Raw genomic sequence first — 19,434 nt, forward strand, 5'->3', positions numbered from 1 at the left:
ACAAGCATGGACAGATTAAATATTGCTCTTTGTTTCTTCTGGGCAAACTGCTTTAGCTTACTATCTGGGTGCTGAAGGACACCATGGCAGCGGTCTCTTCTATTCCCCTGGTTACTTTGTCGTCCCGCTCAAAGCCCCTCTGAAAAGCAAATTTTCTGCACCTGAACACTGAACCGCTCACCTTCCAGTGTAGTTGGCTGGGCAGTGCTGGGGGCTCTCGCCGCTTACCCAAACAGTTTTAAGGCTTTGAGAAACTCTGATCCGCAGGTCTGGTAAACACCCATCCTTTAATCATATTGGCCCTGTATGGTGATGCCGTGGCCAGATTACATAGGGTATGACTGTTACTGCCCCTTTCCCTCAACTATTCGAACAACTGGAGTTAACCAAGCCCTCAACAACAGAACTAGACCTAGCTGACCTAGACGGGAAAGCAGAGATATTACACAAATGGATCGCAGATACAATTGACAAGATGGCCCCAGAAAAAAACATTCACACCATCAAAAAAGAGAGCAATGGCAAAATGGTTTACCCCACTACTAAGCACCATGAAAAAAGAAAACAAAGATGGAAATGGAATGGAGGAAAGATTACAACCCAGACAAAAAAACAATGTTCCAGAAGCAAATTCGCGCATACAAGAAGGAAATTCAAAAGGCAAAGAGAAGGCATTATGATGACAGAATCACAAATGCCACTAACACACAAGAAGAAATGTCTATCATTAAAGAAATGAGAAACCCACCAGGCTGTGACAACACCCCCACCCCCTCGGAGAAACTATGCAACAACCTTGCAGACCACTTCAAAAAGAAAATCAATGACATCCGACAAACCAACAGAGGCCAACCAGCAGCGACATACAACCAAACAAACCTAAATCAGAACCACAGCACAAACTCAATAACTACCCTGAAATATCAGCAGAGGCATTCGCAATGCTGGTAAAACACAGCAAGAAAGCGGGCTCACCGACGGATCCTTGTCCCCCGGACATCTACAAATCAATCCTCGCACAAGGAACACCAGCAGAATACTTCAGAAACCTTCTAAATCTATCACTGGCAACAGGAACCGTACCAAGGATCTTCAAATCGGCTTACATCAAACCACTTCTGAAAAACACAAGCAGGGATGTAGATCTCTCCAACTACAGACCAATCTCCAACATCCCCTACCCGGCCAAACTCCTCAAAACCTACGTATACAAACTAACCCAAGAATACGTTGAACACCACCTCCTAGACCAGGCTCAAGTCGGCTTCAGACCCACTAGAGGTACAGAAACAGCACTACTATCCATCTGGGATGACCTAAAAACAAACGCAGACTCCAACTCAACATCTGCCCTTATTCTGCTCGACCTCTCCGCAGCCTTCGACAGTTAGCCATGACACCCTAACCAAAAGACTAGAAGACATGGGCATAACGGACACAGCGCTACGCTGGACTAAATCATTCCTAGCAGACAGAACTGAAACCGTTTGGATCAAACCCTTCAAATCCACCCCACGAGTCAACTACTATGGAGTACCACAAGGATCCTTTCTATCATCACTGTACTTCAACATCTACCAAACCCCAGTAATCAGAATCTTCAAGAAACACAACTTCAAATGCTACAACTACGCAGACACTCAAATCATGTACAAGATCGAAAACACCCAAGCCGATCATTCAAACTTAACTGACTGTCTAATAAAGTCTTCAACTGGATGAATGCCAACAACCTGAAAATCAACCCAGGAAAAACAGAAATCATGATTGTATCCAAAGACCAAGAGAAGGAAACCGCCATCCCGTGGCCAACGGAAATGGGATCCGCACCATCACCATCTAAGGTAGTAAAAAATCTGGGAGTGCTGATGGACAACACCCTAACCTTAGAACCGCAAATAAACGCAACAGTGAAGAAATGCTTCTTCCTCCTCCACACGGCAAGGAAATTACTACCTTTCCTCTCCTTCACACACAAAACACTCACTATCGTTGGCCTCATCATGTAAAGTATAGACTATGCAAACAGCCTCTACCTCGGTATACCGGAATACATACTGAAGAAGCTACACCGGATCCAAAACACAGCAGCCAGACTACTCCTCAAACTATCCAGAAGAGACCATCACCCTGGCCCTAAAAACACTACACTGGCTCCCAGTAAAACAACGTATCTTCAAAACAATGTGCATAACGACAGGGCAATCTGCGGACAAGGAGCAGAATTCCTACAAAAGAAAATGACCATCTACAAGCCAACGAGACCGCTCGGGTCAACCAACGAAATCCGACTGGAACAAAAACCTTACATCAAGAAGAAACTGAGGCACCGCTTTCTACCACTTAGCCGCGAAAACCTGGAACAGCCCAAAAGTAATAAGGAACACTAAAGATCACCTTAAATCCAGAAAATTACTAAAAACCTGGCTCTTCAACACGAGACTAAAACCGAAACAACAATAAGACAAATGACTCAACAGAGACTTTGACAAGCCCCTAGAACCTACCGAAGTACTCTGAGCACCAGTAGGGCTGACGCTGGACACAGGGGTCCACCTGCGAGTCCCAGGGAGACGGAGGCAACAACTCCAGCCAACCCTTACCATCCCCAACCCCCCGTACAGCCACAACTAGATACCACGGGGTTGTGGAACGGACGAGATACCACCAATCACCACACAATCGGAAGTATAGACACTAGCAGGTGCGCTAGTCATGTGGTTGGGGGTGAGGAGCATGCAAAGTTATTAAGGGAGCAGGCGGAGGGGACAGCTAAATCCTCAAACGGCCTCGAATGCAAAAAACGGGCACGCACCTCCTGAGGCCACAGGGTGCACAAGCATCCCGTCGTGTAAGATTACACGAGCCCAACCGATTCAATCCAGGATAGAGATACCAACTAACCAATACCACTAACTAACTATTTCCTTCTATGCATACACCTCTCAAACTCCAAACCAAACACAACCACAAACCTCCAGCACAGCAAACCGCACGAACTTCACTACACTGTAAAAACAAAACAAAAAACACACATACTCGCACATCAGTACACGACGACTACCGGCCGCATACACCCCAGGCCCAGCCGACGGAACCACTGGGCTGAGGTTGCCAACACCACATCACTGCAATCTTGCACTTTTCCAGCATCCACCCACTAACCCACCTTTCCCTCCCTCTTTCAGAGCTGCCAGGGGACCACTCCGGTGGTGATAGTGCGCGGTACAAATGACCTTTAACATTAACTGCGTTTTGTCCCCGCACTGAAATCCCTTTCACTTTGCCTTTCTCCACCCTCACCAATGTGTCTGATGTATACTTTTCTTTACAAAATGTACTTGGATGTGCCACCCAACTTTGGCATAACTTCTATGCACTCGGTCCTTATTTTCGTTTCCTTTGTTCTCCGCAGGCCGAGGTGGCAAGAAAGGTGCAGTGGAATGCTGTCCTACATGCAGAGGCACTGGCATGCAAATCAGAATTCACCAAATTGGGCCAGGAATGGTCCAACAGATCCAATCAATGTGTTTGGAATGCCAGGGTCAAGGAGAGCGCATCAATCCAAAAGACAAATGTAAAAACTGCAATGGGAGGAAAATTGTAAGGGAAAAGAAGATACTAGAAGTTCACTTGGATAAAGGTAATACATGGTGTATTTATATTTTTTGGATCCTTCACGTGTGTATTTTGTGCCTGGTGGTTTTGGAGTGTAATGTCCAGCCATTTTGGTGAGGGGTAGTATTTATCTTGTTCTTGCAAGTCCGTTCAGCACTGCGAATAGTGTCTAACACTTGAACTCCTTATAAACTACGAGATACTAGCACCCCACGTTTCTGCCCCATCTGTCATGCTGCTCCTATGTGGCTGACATCAGTTTCATGCTGCTGGTCGTGTGGGGTTTGGAAAGTTTGTCTTGTATTTTTCTTATGAAAGAAAATCTAAAATGTTTGGTCTGCCCCATTTTTTTTTTTTTAATGTTGGATCCTTTTATCTTTTGTGGTTCTGAAATCAAATTTCTGATGCATGTTAATCTGCTTAGAATCACATGTTGTGCATATAGTCCGACATCCAGTAGTAACCGCAGAGTATTGCAGCTTGTCTGCAAGGATCGAAAGGGGACGTCGACATGGGCATGCCTGTAACACTATCCCTAACGTGATGTGTAGTGTACCCAAAATCCCTTGTGCGTCGAGGACACTTAAGGAGCGCCGTCAGAAGCAGTGGCCTATGGTATGTCGCAGGCCGAAAGTAATTCTCCTGCTCCCACAGCTGCGGAGTGTGATGAAGGGACTAGCGATGACCAATGCTCAGTTTTGGAGGCCATTGACCTAACGGCAGAGTTTTCGATGCGCAGCGGCTGTCCCCAACAGGCACGACACGAGTCATGCTATGGGGAAGAAACCTGGTGACGGGGGACGCACAAAGTTCCCACACTAAACCCACAGCCCAAGGTTCTGCTTCGGGGGCACAGACGAATCGCTCCAAAGCTGACTGACCCGTCGGCTACTTCGCCGGGATCCGCTGATTTATGATCGGCAGCCTTCCCTGGAACCACAGCAGCAGCATGCGACTGGGCAATCCAAAGTAAAGGGCGCTACACCAAACACGCACAGCTGTGAAGATGCTGCAGGAGAAAGCGCCGACACCGCTTAAGGCCCCAGTGGCACCGAAATACACCGCGCAGCCACCTGCCCACCCGACACACCTCCCTACTACCCCAAGCATCAGTGATGGTATCGCATGGATCGGTTAAGTGGTTAGACATAAGGAACAGGTGAAGGAGACGTCGAAACTGAAGGGAACGGCCTAGAGAGAAGCCGACAGCGCCCAGAGCCTCGCAAGGACTATTCTGAGAGCCCCATGCCTCTATCCAGTGCTTTAGGAGCCAAATCTCGACGCTCTACAGAAGAATTGAGTTAAAATGACCCCTTTCTCCCCTGGACTCGTGGTTCATCTTCATGGACCAGGGAGCAGTTTAAGGGTTGTATGGACAGACTACAGAAATTGGTCTCTTTCTGAGGTTTGCTCTCAAAAGGCCCTGTGAGACCTTCATTTTCCTCCTATGGCCAAGTTTCAGAGGATCTTTGACTATCCTCCTGATGAATATTCTTTCCTCCTGATGAATATTCTTTCCTCCTGATGAATATTCTTTCCTCCTGATGAATATTCTTTCCTCCTGATGAATATTCTTTCCTCCTGATGAATATTCTTATGACACCTATGTACAAGATGATGCTCCCTTTGGGGGACAATATTGATGACCCTGCGGATCCAGTGAAGAATTGGGGAAGACAGCCATCAGGTTGTCAACCTTGGGCGCCCCTCTTCCTACCCCCGAACATGACGCCCTGGGTATGGATTCCCCCTCTCCACGTCAGCCTGTCAAGCCTCCCCTGTGGATTTCAGATGGCTAACGCCATCTTGGAAAAAAAGGCAGCTAAGCATTTTCCTATCGCCACACAGGATGCTTTACCGGATTCTGATTTTGTAGATGTACTGAAGGAAAAGCCTCCTGCCAGCTAGGCCATTCTTTTGCTGAATTCTATCAAGACGAGACTGGTGCCTTCATTGTTGACGCCAGCTCACACCAGAGCAGTTAATCCCATGGCAGAGAAGTTGTTTCGCCCTTCTACTACCGACCCCGCTTACATCAAGGGTCATGCCACTTCGGATTCACTAGTAGTTACTGCCACTAGAAAAAGGGCAGGTGTAACCCGGTCTACAGGTGAAGCACTGCATGATAAAGAATCCAAGAGGTTGTATGCTCTCGGGAAGAGGGTCACGACTGCTGCATTCTCCACCCGAATAGCCAATAACCCCACTCTGACTAGCTATGCGGACGTCCAGTGGAACCTGCTGCAAGAAGGCCTTCAGGAGGTACCTGAACCAATGCGGGCTAAGTTGCTCGCAATTGTCTCAGAAGGCAAGCAAGTGAATAATAATGTTCTTAACACTAAAACACCACTGAGACAGAGGGTGGAACCCTGGCCCAGGGTACCTTACTGAAGCAGCATGCCTCTGGTTTTTAACCTGAAACCCAGGCAGTGTAATACAAACCAGTTGAAGAAACCAACTTGTTTGAGAAGGCCATGGACAAAGCACTTGAGACGGGCAAGAAAGAACATGAGACTCTCGTCCTTAATACAGATTATCCAAAAGCCTTCACAACGGAGGGGGCTGCTTTCGTCTGTCCTTTTGTCGGCAATCTTGCTCCCCTCAACCAGTTTGGTTCAGGAAACTATTCTCCAGCATTGGATCTTTCCTGGATTCACATGCTGTGAATATTTCCCCATCAGGCTGGGAAAACTCAGTAACTTTAACTTAGCCGTTTCCTATAGCAAACTCAGGCACGTTGGTGTCCTATCAACATCCTTTTTGGTTGCTTTAGGCCCCACCAATGGAGCGTCTGGTATAAATAGCCCCACCTGTGGCTTCTCTTCAGATTTCAACAGTCTCCAATTGCGATCACCTTGTGTTTCTTCGTGTTTTTGCACGTGTATTTGGTTCGTGGGCTCGGATGTAACCGGTAGCCCAGAAGTCTTTTTCGGCCTTGTGCTAACCTGCGGCATGAAGGTGTATGAGGGGGATGGTCATACGGACTGTCTTCACGTTGCGGATGCCTGCGAGATATGTAGGGGGTTTTCAGACCACCTTGAAAGACCGTAATCGACTGCTTATATGTTGGCCTAATGAGGGCACGTACCCAGCTTCTGAGGTGGAGTTCGGCCCAGTGGGAGCCAGTCTTCATGAAGAGCAGAGAAGTCCACTGAGCAGCGCCGACGGAGCCCCCTGCTAAGAAGCATAAGGCAGCATTGACTGCGTCGGAGGTGGGGGGGGGGGGGGGGGAGGCAGCAAGTCTTCGTCTAGGCCGCATCATGTCGGAGAAAGACCTGGCAAAGCCGAAGGACTCTTAGTCGAAGCACTCGTCATTCAGGGAGCATCACAAGTCTTTGTCCAACGAGGATTCTTCGAAGCACTATTCTGGATTTTTTTGGAAGAACCAGGTCTCCGGTGAAAGCTAGAGGACATGGTTCCGACGACTAGACTGTTCTATCGTTGACATTAGTGCTGCAATGTATGGTCCTGTCGGTGACTGACGGACGGTGGTCCACTGCTGTTGTCACCGATGGAATCGGGAGGGTTGTTGCAGTCGGCTGCCTTTAAGTCATCCTTCATGTGAACATTTTGCAGCCGGATCCAGCTATGTTTTCTGTTTCTTAGGTAATGGAGGAACCGGAGCCAGTGTTTGACCCGTCGGCTCTGGGTCTGCAGTGTTGAGGCCTTAGACGTAGAGTGGGGTGGTGACTGGACCGCCCCTTTACCCGTTGGTTAACCTGCAATCTCTGCTGTAGTTGCAAGTGCTGTCTACGCTTCAGTCTTTGTTGGGGCAACTGGATGTGAGTTTGCCACTTCCAAAGGCCGGCGGGCGAGGGGTTGCCTGGTGAGGCGCCTAGGAAGTCTCCGACACGGTTGCCATTGCCGGTGGTGTTGGGCCGTCCAGTCGCAACCTGAAGAAGGCGAGCTACCTGAATCGGACCCTGATTGTTTCGCAGGACGCCCAATCTACTGTCATTGCCGAAGAGGTGTGGGACCCAGAGGCCGAGCAGCCCCGTAGTCCAGCAAACCCATCACCTCCCGGATGATATTGGGGCGTTCCACACCCTGTCGAAAGCGTGTCTGAAGTTTTGGGCTGGCGCCTGAAGAGCCACATAAGGTCTGCTTCCTCTTAGACCATATGGGCAACCGTAGGAAGGCAGTCATCTTGGTGCCAATTCTCGACCATGTGTGGCAAGAGGGCCTGCGCATGATGCGCCACCAGTTTTCAGAGCTGGCGGTGAAAGGTTGCCTTGAAAATAAATTCAAGGCTCCTGAGTCTTCCACTAGGTGCCTGGTGTCGAAGCCCACGCCTGAGTCGTGGTGTCGGCAGCTTCCAGTCTTACAGCCAGGAGCCAACAAATGTTGCGCCTGCAGACAGTGAGGCCAGGAAGCAGGACGCCTTTGGAAAGAAGGTCTTGATGGTAGGGGCTACGTCTGTATACCTTGGCGATTATGGCTAGATATGATTGTGGAATCGGCTGGGCCCGATTCTTGAACATCTGCCGGAGCAACACCGAAGGGAAGCAATGCTGTTAATATTGCTGTGGACCTGGCGGAGTCGGGTTTTAAACGAATCAATAATGCGGTGGTGCTACGACGGCAGGCCTGGTTGAAGTGCATGGACTTTTGGCCAGAGGTCCAATATAAGGTAGTCGATATGCCCTGTGAGGGTGAACACTTGTTCGGTGAGAAAATGAGGCCCTGAAAGGGATGAAAGCGGATACGGATACCACTAAATCCATGGGTTCCTTGCAAAGTGGTTGCTCTTTTCGCTCCTTTCAAGCTTTTCATGGAGCTTCTGGGCATGCCCGGTTTGCTTCCACCAGAGATGGAGGATATGGGCGCTCCAGCTACTTGTCGCAAGATTATCGGTGATCCGTCCAGTCGGCTCAGAAGGGCTGGGACTTCCAAGCTCAGCGAAAAAGGTTTGCAGTCCTCGGTGGCTAATAGACAGCAAACGAAAGCTCCACAATGACTGCCATATGGACAATCTGCTGGGGGGCAGGGTCGCCATCCATGACGAGTGGCGAATGATAACATTGGATCGTTGGGTGCTCGACACAGTGCGTCTTGGCACCTCGAGTTCCGTGTGTCTATTCCGCATGTGCTGCAGCCGCATCTTCCTATCCTGTGTCAGGTGGTTCTCGTGCTAGAAAAAGGGATGGAACCAGTTCTGGTTGCCGAAGGTGGCCAAGGTGTTTACGCCGGTACTTTGTCGTGAGAAATCCCAGTGGCAAGTGGAGGCCTATTCTAGATCTTCGGGCGTTGAACAGGAGTCTGCAACGCCTCAGGTTAAAGATGCTGACAGTGCAGCCGGGCGAGTTCCTGGCCTCGGATCTGCAGGATGCCCATTTTCACATCCCTGTGAGGCAGAAACGCCAAGTTCCTGCGTTTTGTGGTCTGAGAAGAACGCTATCAGTTTCGGTTCCTCACGTTTGGCCTGAATTGCCCCGGTGGTGGCATTCCTCTGGAGAGAGGGTCATAATGTGTACCCCTACCTGGACGATTGGTATGTGAAGGGTTTGTCGCGGGGAAGGGCACAAGAGTCTCTCATGGCGACATGCAGCTTTTGCAGCGGCTGGGATTCGCCGTCAACTTCGACGAATCATATTTGACGCTGTCCAGAGTTGGTGTTCGGGCAGTTTCTTACCCAGTAAAATCTGGTAGCCTTGCAGTGAGCGTGGACAAGTTGCAAGGCAAGTGAGTGGGAAGGCGGTTTTGTAGTCTTGGTCCGAGGTTACATGCCGCTGTTGGGGGTGTGGGAGGAGGAAGGAGGCATGGCATCTTGTATCCCTTTTCTTCCCAATTGCTGCCTGTTCATGAGGCCAGTGCAGGAGTTCCTCGCAGACAGATGGTCGCAAAGTTGAGGTTTGTGGTCGGACAAGTTGTTGGTCGACAAAGGCTTGGTGGACATGCACGAACAATCTTGTAAGGGGCATGCCCTTGCATGAGCCGGAGTTCCAGTTTACGATCGTAGCAGACCCTCCCGGGTAGGGTGGAGGGGGGGGGGGGGGGCGCACACCTCGACAAGTCATAGGTGCAGGGCCTGTGGTCTCAGGTGAAGACTGTTCATATCAATGTGCTTGAGTTGAGGGCGGTGCACTGTGCCCTGAAGCAGTTTCTTCTGCGGATCAGTCTTGAGGGTGTTAACTGACAATACCACCACGGTTAAGGAAATGGGGGGGGGGGGGGGGGGGACCTTCCAGAGTCCTGTCAACGGTGGCGCAGGACGTTTGGCCTTGGCCTCTAGCTCAAGGGAATCAGCATTGTCGCTTTCCATCTGCCTGGAGTTCTCAATGTTCAAGGGGACGCGCTCAGCAGGGACGCCATTCAGCTGCACGAGTGGGGGCTGAGGCGCAGCAGGTGATCTTACGGCGATGGGGGCATCCTCCGTTGGATCTGTTTGCTATGAGGGGAAAACGAGCAGTGTCTGGAGTTTGCCAGCAGAGGGGCTTATCCCGAGCCATTGGACGCGTTTTCATTCCTGTGTATGGGCCTCTTTGTGTATGGTTTCCCCCTGTTTCCGCTCGGTTCTGGTGGCCCCGTTCTGGCTCAGGCAGATGTGGTTTTCAGATCTCCTGAATCTGGCGGTGGAAGAGCCGATTCGGTTGGGAGCGGATCAGGAGTTCCTGTCTCAGCACGGCAGAGTGGCATCACAATCTGGCGGCGTGGCTCCTGACCACTTCGAGTTCGGCTATCTAGGAATATTCAGTGTCGACAGATCTTGGAAGGCAGCGAGGGCGCCTTCCCTGAATGTCTCATATGGTCATAAATGGACAAGATTCTGTGAATGGTGTAAGAATCAGCCTGAGGTTGAGCCTTTGGACGTTTCCAGGCTCAGGTTCTCCCGTACTTGTTAGACCTGACGGAAGGGGGCCTGGCGTTGTCATTTTTTAAGATGCAGTTGTCTGCGATTTCTAGATTCACCAGAAAGCGCCATGCTGCTACTGTTTAGTAATCGCTTGGTGGAACATTTTCTGAAGGGGTTGTTTCAGACGTTTCCTCTGTAGAAGTTTGCACTGGTATGGACCCTTAATATGGTCCTTTCGGCTTTGATGAAACCACCTTTTGAACCCATGTCGACGGCTCCCTAGAAGTTACTCTCATGGAAGGTGGCTTTTCTAGTGGCAATTACCTCAGCCAGCCGGGTGTCAGAATTGCCAACACTGGTCATTGACCCACCTTACAAAGTTTTATGAAGGACCAGGTTCTCCTGGCCACTAACCCGCACTTTATCCCAAAAGTGCAGTCGGCATTTCACAAACTTGCCTCTATTGCTTTACCCTCGTTCTTTGCTAATGCATCCACGCCAGCAGAAAGGGCCCTGCATTCTCTGGACGTTAAGAGGGCCCTAAAGCTTTATCTAAATCGCACACAGGACTTCAGGAAGTCACAGCAGCTGTTTGTGGTGTATGGGCCGTCCAACAAGGGGCAGCTCGTATCCAATCAAAGACTTTCCCGCTGGATTTCCTCTACAATTTCGTTTTGTCACACAAGCTGGCAAGCCTTTGATGGGTGCTCCGAAGGCTCATTCTACGTGGTCCACGGCATCGGCAGCATTCTGGTCTGGGATACCGCTGGTGGACATTTACGAGGCAGCCTCTTGGGCAGTGCCGCATACCTTCACCAGGCATTACTGTCTGGGGCAGCAACATGTGGAAGATGTGCATGTGTGGCATGCGGTCCTCCAACGCCTGTTTCAATAAGGTAGGCCCGCAGCTTCAGAGTTTTTTTTGTGCGATATCACTTGCTAGGTTTGTTGTGTTATGTATGTGATTAAGTACTGTTTGTTGATTCACCTGTGACACACCACCACACATTGGTTGTACTGCTATGTAATCTATTCACAGCATGTGAATCCATGAAGGAGCCAATGCTGGAGAAGGGAGTAGTTTCTTACCTGTAACTCAATTTCTCCAGCATTGATATCTTTCATGGATTCACATGTGCCTGCCGGCCACCCCTGCAGGCAAACCTGGGTTTTCGTTCCCTCTACTTTGGAGGTTAAAATCTGAAGGGAAGCCGCGTGGCGGGCTATTTATACCAGATGTCCTTTTGGTGGGGCCTAAAACACCCTAAAAGGACCTTGATGGGACACTAAAGTGTCAATTTTCCATAGGAAAATGCCAGCCTGACGGGGAAATATTCAGAGCATGTGAATCCATGAAAGATGCCAACGTTGGAGAAATGGAGTTACCGGTAAGCAACTACTCCCTTCGATCTAATGCCACCACCAACTATCCACCTAGAGGACAGCAGTGTGGAAAGGGTAGAGGCCTGAGCTCTACTTGCAGAGGATCTCGGCCACAAGTCAGAAATGACCCTCCGATCAGAGTCCCTTCCCATGCCACCCGGGTCGGGGGGGCGTTTATATTTCCTTCATACATGGGAGGGGATAACGACAGACCAGTGGGTACTCAAAACTGTCACCCACGGGTACTGCATAGAATTTTGCCGACCACCTCAATTCAGACCACCAAAATCAAGACGCCTGACGCCGGAACACCTACACATTCTGCTGCAAGAGGTCGAGATCCTGCAGGAAAAGGGCACCATAGGGGTCGTCCCTCTTCTACAGGTAAACAAGGGTATTTATTCAATGTACTTCCTTGTACACAAAACAGATCTCACCATGTGCCCTGTGCTAGATTTCTGCCCAGCGACCACATTTGTCAAACCTCAAATTTCATATGGTTACGTTGCAGGAAGTAATCCCTCTGCTGAAACGGGGGGATTACATGGCAACATTGGACATGAAAGATGCCCACTTTCATATTTCAATGTTGCCAGCGCACGCCTGAGGTTCATGATGGCAGTCAAGCCCTCAGTTCAAAGTACTCGCCTTTGGCATTGCTTCGGAGCCAAGGGTGTTTATGTAAGTACTGGCAGTGGCAGCAGCGCACCTGCGCAGAGAATCAGTACCGGTTTACCATTACCTCGACGACTGGCTCATAACGTGGGATGGGGGGGGGGGGGGAAGAGTCCTACGGAACATGCCTGTTGAACGCGCAAAAGATGATAAACCTCTTATTCAGCCTGGGATTCTCCATCAACAAGCTTAGACACCAGTCAAGTCAAACATTTTCTAGGGGCTCTAATTCAGACAGACTACTGCATCGTCTTCTGCAACGAGGGGGGGTTCAGAACCTGCTGTTACAGATCCCGCCAGTATACAGCCAGTCAGGAGGTGACGGTATGCAAGACCATGCGACTGTTAGGAATGATGGCCTCCTGCTTTCACTTGGTTCCTAACACGCCTCTGTGCATGCGTCCCATGCAAGAGTGGCTCAACAGCAGTGGTGTCGGGCCAGCAGACAATGGGAAGATCTGGTAGTTGTCTCGCCAGCCCTAGTTCTCTCTGTGGTGGTGGTCAAGGGAAAACCTATTGAAGGGGAAACCTTCACCACCCCTGCAGTAGAAGCCACTCTCACAGCAGACTCGTCTCTCACGGGGTGGGGGGAGGGCTCACCTGCTTCAGCAGACAGCACATGGTGTGTGTGGTCCCCAAATGTAGCATCCAACCACATACATCTGTTTGAGCTATTAGCTGTATTCAAAGCACTGAAAGCCTTTCAGACCGTTACAGGGGAAGACAGTCCTGATCCTGACAGACCACATTACGGCCATGTACTACCTGAACAAGCAAGAGGGCACACACTTCAGGGCTATCCAAGCTGTCCCAGAACATTTGGAAATGGGCTCTCAAATACCGGATGTTCCTGTTTCCCGACACGTTCCAGGGGAACTCAATCTTCCCACTGCCCGTAGAGTACGAATGGCGACTACACGAAGACAGTCTCCAACATTTTCGAGCTATGGGGCCTCCCAGAGATCGACTTGGTCACATCTCTGGAGAACGCTCAATGCCAAGATTACGCCTCCAGGTACCCCCAGAACCGATCCAATGGGAACGGTCTCTGGATAACCTGGTCAGGGAAATGTTTACGCTTCCATAGCTTTCATTGCAAATGTTCCCCTGGTGTCCATTTGCAGAGCGGCAACCTGGAGTTCTGTACACACCTTTACAAAACACTATTGCCTAGACACTCATTCTAGGTCTGATTCTCGGGTGGGACAAGCTGTACGAAGACCTCTTTTCACTACTGTTCATTCTCCCAACCCACCTCCAACTCCGGGTACTACTAGCTAGTCTGTGCACAGAATGTGAGTCTAAGGAGATTAAGCAGCATCAGAAGACCTGCATTTCTCAGCGTAATAGCATTTCTGATTGCAATCTGCTTAGATTCACATGCACCCACCCTTCCTCCCCACTCGGGTGGAAGGAACATGGACGTCTTACTACTTTCTTTCATGTACTCATGATAGTCATTCGACTCCCTCATGGCAGAAAAAATGCAATTGGAGGGACCTCGACGCGTGAGGGATTTTGGGTGCACTACATGTCACCATAGTGTTACAGGCACACCCATGTCGACGTCACCTTTCGATCCTCGAAAGACGAAATGCAATACGATGTGGTTACCACTGGATGTCTGAATATATGTACAGCATGTGAATCTAAGCAGATACAATCAGAAAAGCTATTACGGTGAGTAATGCAGGTCTTACCCTTTCAACCATTTGATTTGTTTAAAGTACTTTACTAATTCCAGGTAGACAGTGCAATGTGTGACTCTTGGCACTAAAAGCTTGACTAGTTGGTCAAACCTTTCCCTAACTTTTTCAGAGGAATGTAAATTGTTTTTCTTCTCCCACCTGTGCCATCTTTATTCTTTCACAATAGTTTACTCGTTACTAGATGGCCTAGATTCATCCAAAGCTAAATCGAGATCTCAAAGGTAGATAAGGCACATCATTGTTCACTGGACCATAGAAAACCTACCCAACTTCCTATTCATTTGTGCATCTCCTGGCACAAATCGGAGACAAATGCTAGATCTGGCCTTTCCTGGGTTAGAAGAAGCCATGTTGGCAAATCTCTGGTGTCCCCTTCATTCACAATTAACACTGCACAGTTATTGCAAAATGACTGGATAAGCATTTCAAGGCTGAAATTGTAGTTCCCAATTCTTTTTCACATTCATGTTTGTTTAACTTGGCTTAAAAGTAATCTTTTCCTTGACACATGCCATTTTGTCAGTTTTAAAAGTAATAGTTTTCCTCAGGAAATCTACCAGTGTATCTACAAAGCTATATAAATAGTTTGAGAATGTTTTTGCTAAATACTGCATCTTAACAGCCTCAAAGTCCTCTGTCAAAAGCTCTCTAATCTAAAATATTCTGACCTGCTGTCAGTGCAGCCAGTTTCTTAAGACAAAAGTACTTATTTCTTTTGAGACTCTTGCTTTTCCCTGTTCATTGACTGTTTCCTGAACACCTATTTTCCCCTCTCCTAACCTTGATCACTTTCCTTCAAAGCAGGTTGCCCTGTCCTGCTTTGCCCAATGTGTAACTCACTGGCTTGTGGCCTCCACAAAAGTGGTTTACACCCAATATGCATGCCCATCCTGACAGTCCAAGTGGGAGCTTGGAATAGCCTTAGCTCGATATATTTATGGCTGTGAGGGATTTGCTGTTGAATCCACATCCTGATTATTTGAATCTGAAACTTATTGGGCAGAAGATTTGTGTATGAGTTGGGTGCAAAGCCCACATTTAAAAAAAGTTTTATTCCCTACCCTCCTCCTGTGCAGAATCCTGTCCCTTTGTAGTTTCCTTTAGTATAAAATGTCCATTATTCGAGTATTTGAGGCACCATTGTTGCATATAGTTTGTAGGTACCAAATCACCTGGCCCCATTCGTCCTTAAACACCTCCTGGCCCCCCTGTAGGTGGTAGGTTACCCATTCAAGGGAAACTAAGTTCCAGACTGTTTGCAGCCAATCATCTATCGTGGGTGCCAAGTTTTTCTTCCATTGCTGGGCAATCGAAAGCTATGCTGAAATTACAAGGATCATGCAGCCCCTTTGTTTGTGCCTTTTTGAGGTTTCCCATATTCACCCCGCCCCACACCCTTTCCTGAAGTTGGTCTGTGCCTTGTACCATCTTGCCCACCTGTTTTTTTTGTTTTTGTTTCACTTCTTCCCAGAAATATTACTGGGCAACTCCACCAGATGTGCTTCCAGTCCCTGTGCACCCTCCAACATCTATCTGAAGTTGTTGGGAACTTGGCATGTAATCTCTCTGGTGTATAGTGCCATTGAAGAATATTTGGTCATTTACCTCACTTGTATCGGGCGTGTATGTTTGCCACTTCACCATATCGTTGGTGATTTCCTCCCCTTGCTTATTCAGGAACCTATATATGCTTACAACTAGTTTAGCTGAGCCCATGTTTGTTAAATGTCTCAAAAGGTGTTGGTTGTCTAGTGGCTACTTGCTTCATGTTGGGGACTGACCCCCAATGCTGAAGTTGTGTGTATTTAAACTATCTTTCCTCATTAGCCCCAGTGCTTTGGTGCATTTTTGTAATGCCATCAATGTTCCCCTTTGGTAAGTATCTTTTAATTGTCCGACACCCTGCCTGTACCTGCTTCTCATGAGGTTTTTTCCATCCCTGGTTGAAATTCAGGATACCCAAGTGTTGGTAGGAATGGTAGCGAATGTTGACAAAGCCCCTCGTTTGGATTGCTGCATCCCATATCACAATTCCCCATCCCCAACACTTCACCAATCCTAACATTCGACTGGATTGTCTTCTCCAACGTATTCCTCATTTTCTGATGTATCTCTCCAGCTTTGTCGCTTCAGAATAAAAAAAATTCAGAGGGCGCTGTATGCAGTGTTGAGTCGATGTCCCTCAAGGGCCTCCGTCGATGTCCTCGGCATAAATGGCGCGTGCAGCACCTTTTGGCTTTAGTTCCCGTTTTTCCGAGCTAACGCTTAAAGTAATTATGGTGTGTTTCAGTGACAGATTTACGTGAGAAAATGTCAACACCATCGACGCCCATCAGTTTTAAAAAATGCCAGGACTGTGGTTTGAAAATGTTGACTACTGATCCTCAGAGTCTGCCTGTGGTGTCTGGGCTCTGGGCACTGTACTGCTGACTGTGGGTCCTGTCGGGCCATGACCGAGAAGGCTCAGAACATAGAGGTAAACTGCTGGTGGGATGTTGGCATTGAAACCTAGTTTATTTCTCAATCATGGGGCCTGGCATGGGTTCACATACTCATGAATATTCCTAGTCAGGCTGGGATTTCTCAGTAAAGAGAATCCGTCTGTTTCACTTCTGAACTGTCACTCTCCTAACAACCAATCTTCGAGGCCTACACCGCGTGTCATGACGTAGAAGGACTTGGCTCCTATCCAAGGTTTGCCCCAGCTGCAACCTACAGAATGTCTTCTCGGACGATGGACATTCCCTTTGCCTCTACTGCCTGTATTCGGACCAGACGCATGTGGAGGACGACCGTGTGGCTTGTTGGGAGATGGTGCCGTGCATGCGGTCCGACTGACTCGAGCGCTTCAACGAGTGGCTGCAGGCCAAGCCCCTGCTCTGGGTGAACCCCGGCAGCATGACTCTACTGCCCAGAAGAAGAAAGCTGAGCGGTCTTCTAAGACCTTTGAGGGTGCAGCGGGGCACAACATAAGGCTAAACAGATTAACAGGGCACCGGTATGAAGGAGAGAGTATCCCTGCCTGCCAGGAGGGAGTCCTTCCAGCCCATCGAAAGGACTCCAGAGAAGTTGATGCCCATCATTTCATTAAACGGTCTCCCATGGTCACACAGGGTGGGGGGGGAGGGGCACAGTAGTCCTCCAAGGCACTAAGATTTCCTCAGAGGAAGAGCTCACCAGCCTCCCGGTCCTCCAGGAAAGGAGATGCATTGAGTATGCCCTACGGGCGGGGGGGCGGGATTCTGATGAAGGTGACCAGCAACAGGGCAGTGACGACGGAACATACCAGCCTAAACCACAAACGCCACGGTCCCCCCTCACCTCAGCAGCCTCCTGAGGATGTCTCAGTGGACATTTTGCTGGCTCTGCATACCCTGTGCTCCGAAATCCAGACAAGGATGCCCCTTGTGCCGGTGGCCCCGCCCACAGCGCAGAGGCAGTCGGAGGAACAACCACCCAAGAGGAGTCGACCACCCCCTCCGCCTTTTCACTTCTTGCCTCCTTCACAGCACCTCCTGAGGGATGACACCGAACTTGACACAACGACGACTGGCACTGATGACTATGGCGGCCTGGGGCATCTCCTGTCTCTGCTGGCCAGATCGTCATCGCCCGACGAGATTGGCTCGTTCCACGCAATGATCTCCAGGGCCTCGGAGCTGTTGCAGCTCGTCCTGGAGGAGAATGAAGAGGGTTTGCTCCCCTTCCTCTCCTTCCCCCAGAAGCTCACTGTCTCCCGAGCCCTGGTTCTCTCAAGGCTGGACTACTGTAACAGCCTCTATCTTAATCTGCCTGCCTCCACTCTCCGCCCTCTGCAACTTATCCAGAACAGAACTGCGAGACTTGTCCTTGGCCTCAAGCCCAGGGACCGTATCTCTCCAGGACTGAAATCTCTTCACTGGCTGCGAGGATTAAGTTCAAAACCCTCTGCATTGTCCACAAGGCCTCCTGGGGCCTAAATACCTTCAACTCTCTCTTCCTAAATATCTTCCTTCACGAGCCCTTCGCTCATCCGTCTCCAACTCCCTCATGGTCGGCCGCTTCTCGAAGCAACGAGCTGGGGGTAGATCTCTCTCCGCAGCAGGGGCCTCCCTCTGGAACAGCCTTCCTGCCTCCCTGAAACTTGAGGAGAACCATCTCCGGTTCCGGAAGTACCTCAAAACCTTCCTCTTCGCTTCTGCCTTCTCTCTCCCTCTCCCCTGCTAAACCTGCTTAACTCCCCACTGAATTCTGCACTAAACCTGCATCTGGGCCTCTCTCAGCGACCTCGGTCCAGGGCCCAGCCACTCTCCACTTGCACTGCCTCCCTGGCTCCCCCTGCACTGTGGGACTGTCACTGTATCCCTACAGCCCCCCTTCCCAGCACTTATCAGCACTTGCTCTGCACTTACCTCGCACTTGCCACCAGCTGGCCCTTTTATTTATTATTTATTATTTTATTACGCTACTTACCTTGTACTGCACTTCCCCCCCCACCTCATCCCCCTGCACTTTCTCCTTTTCCCCTTACCTCTGCACTTGCGCGATCTGAATGACACCTGGCCTAGTAGGATCGTTTGTCTGTCTTCCCCTTGTTTCCCTCCCTGCCTCGTCGCGCCTTGAAACACTTGTGTATAGGCGCGTTACAAATACCATATATCATATCATAACCAGCGCCGGGAGACGAAGAGGAAGACCATGCTGTCGATCCTGTTATTAGATGACATTTGGGACGAGGGGTTGTCCCACATGAAGAACCCCCTAGTCGGCTCCGGCAAAGAGGATCGCTACAAGAAATGGAGTGCATGACCCTGCGGCCAAGTGCTTACGGTCCTAGCTATCTCAGACGCTGTGGTTTTGGTGGCGGCCAAGAAGTCTTCAAGCTCATCCTCCATCGGGGCGCGTTGCGACAGGGAACTTTGGGTAAGATGGCTCCCATCCTGGACTTCCTTTCCGATAAGAGGGCTGAAGCTTTGAAGATTCTACAGGAAGGCGAGGTGGCTTCGGTCCACACCATTAGTGGCCACGGACATTGCCGATATGGGATTCCACCAAATGGGCAACAGCGTTTTCCTTAGTCGACTAGGCTGGCTGAGAGCCACTAATTTCCACCAGGATGGTCAGTCGAGGGTGTTGGACATGACCTTCGGGGACAATTTGTTTGGAAAGACCGTGGACTAGTCTCCAGGTCATCAAAGCAGACACTGAGACGTGCCAGACACTGAGACGTGCCTTAGACACTAAGGCTCGTGCCTTAGGCACACTTCAACGACAGCC

The 19,434-nt window shown here is 49.6% G+C and overlaps 1 protein-coding gene across 2 annotated transcripts in view; it reads left to right on the plus strand.

Moving 5' to 3' along the window:
- Positions 1–19,434, plus strand: part of DNAJA1 (DnaJ heat shock protein family (Hsp40) member A1) — a 344,000-nt gene that overhangs the window by 163,948 nt on the left and 160,618 nt on the right. For both annotated transcript variants that reach the window (XM_069630610.1, XM_069630611.1), the window contains exon 5: positions 3,416–3,643. In XM_069630610.1, coding sequence (XP_069486711.1) covers positions 3,416–3,643 — 228 coding nt within the window. The remainder of the gene's footprint in view (positions 1–3,415; positions 3,644–19,434) is intronic.

The sequence above is a fragment of the Ambystoma mexicanum genome, chromosome 6q (assembly GCF_040938575.1).
Source record: "Ambystoma mexicanum isolate Mex_15411 chromosome 6q, UKY_AmexF1_1, whole genome shotgun sequence".
NCBI lineage: Eukaryota > Metazoa > Chordata > Amphibia > Caudata > Ambystomatidae > Ambystoma > Ambystoma mexicanum.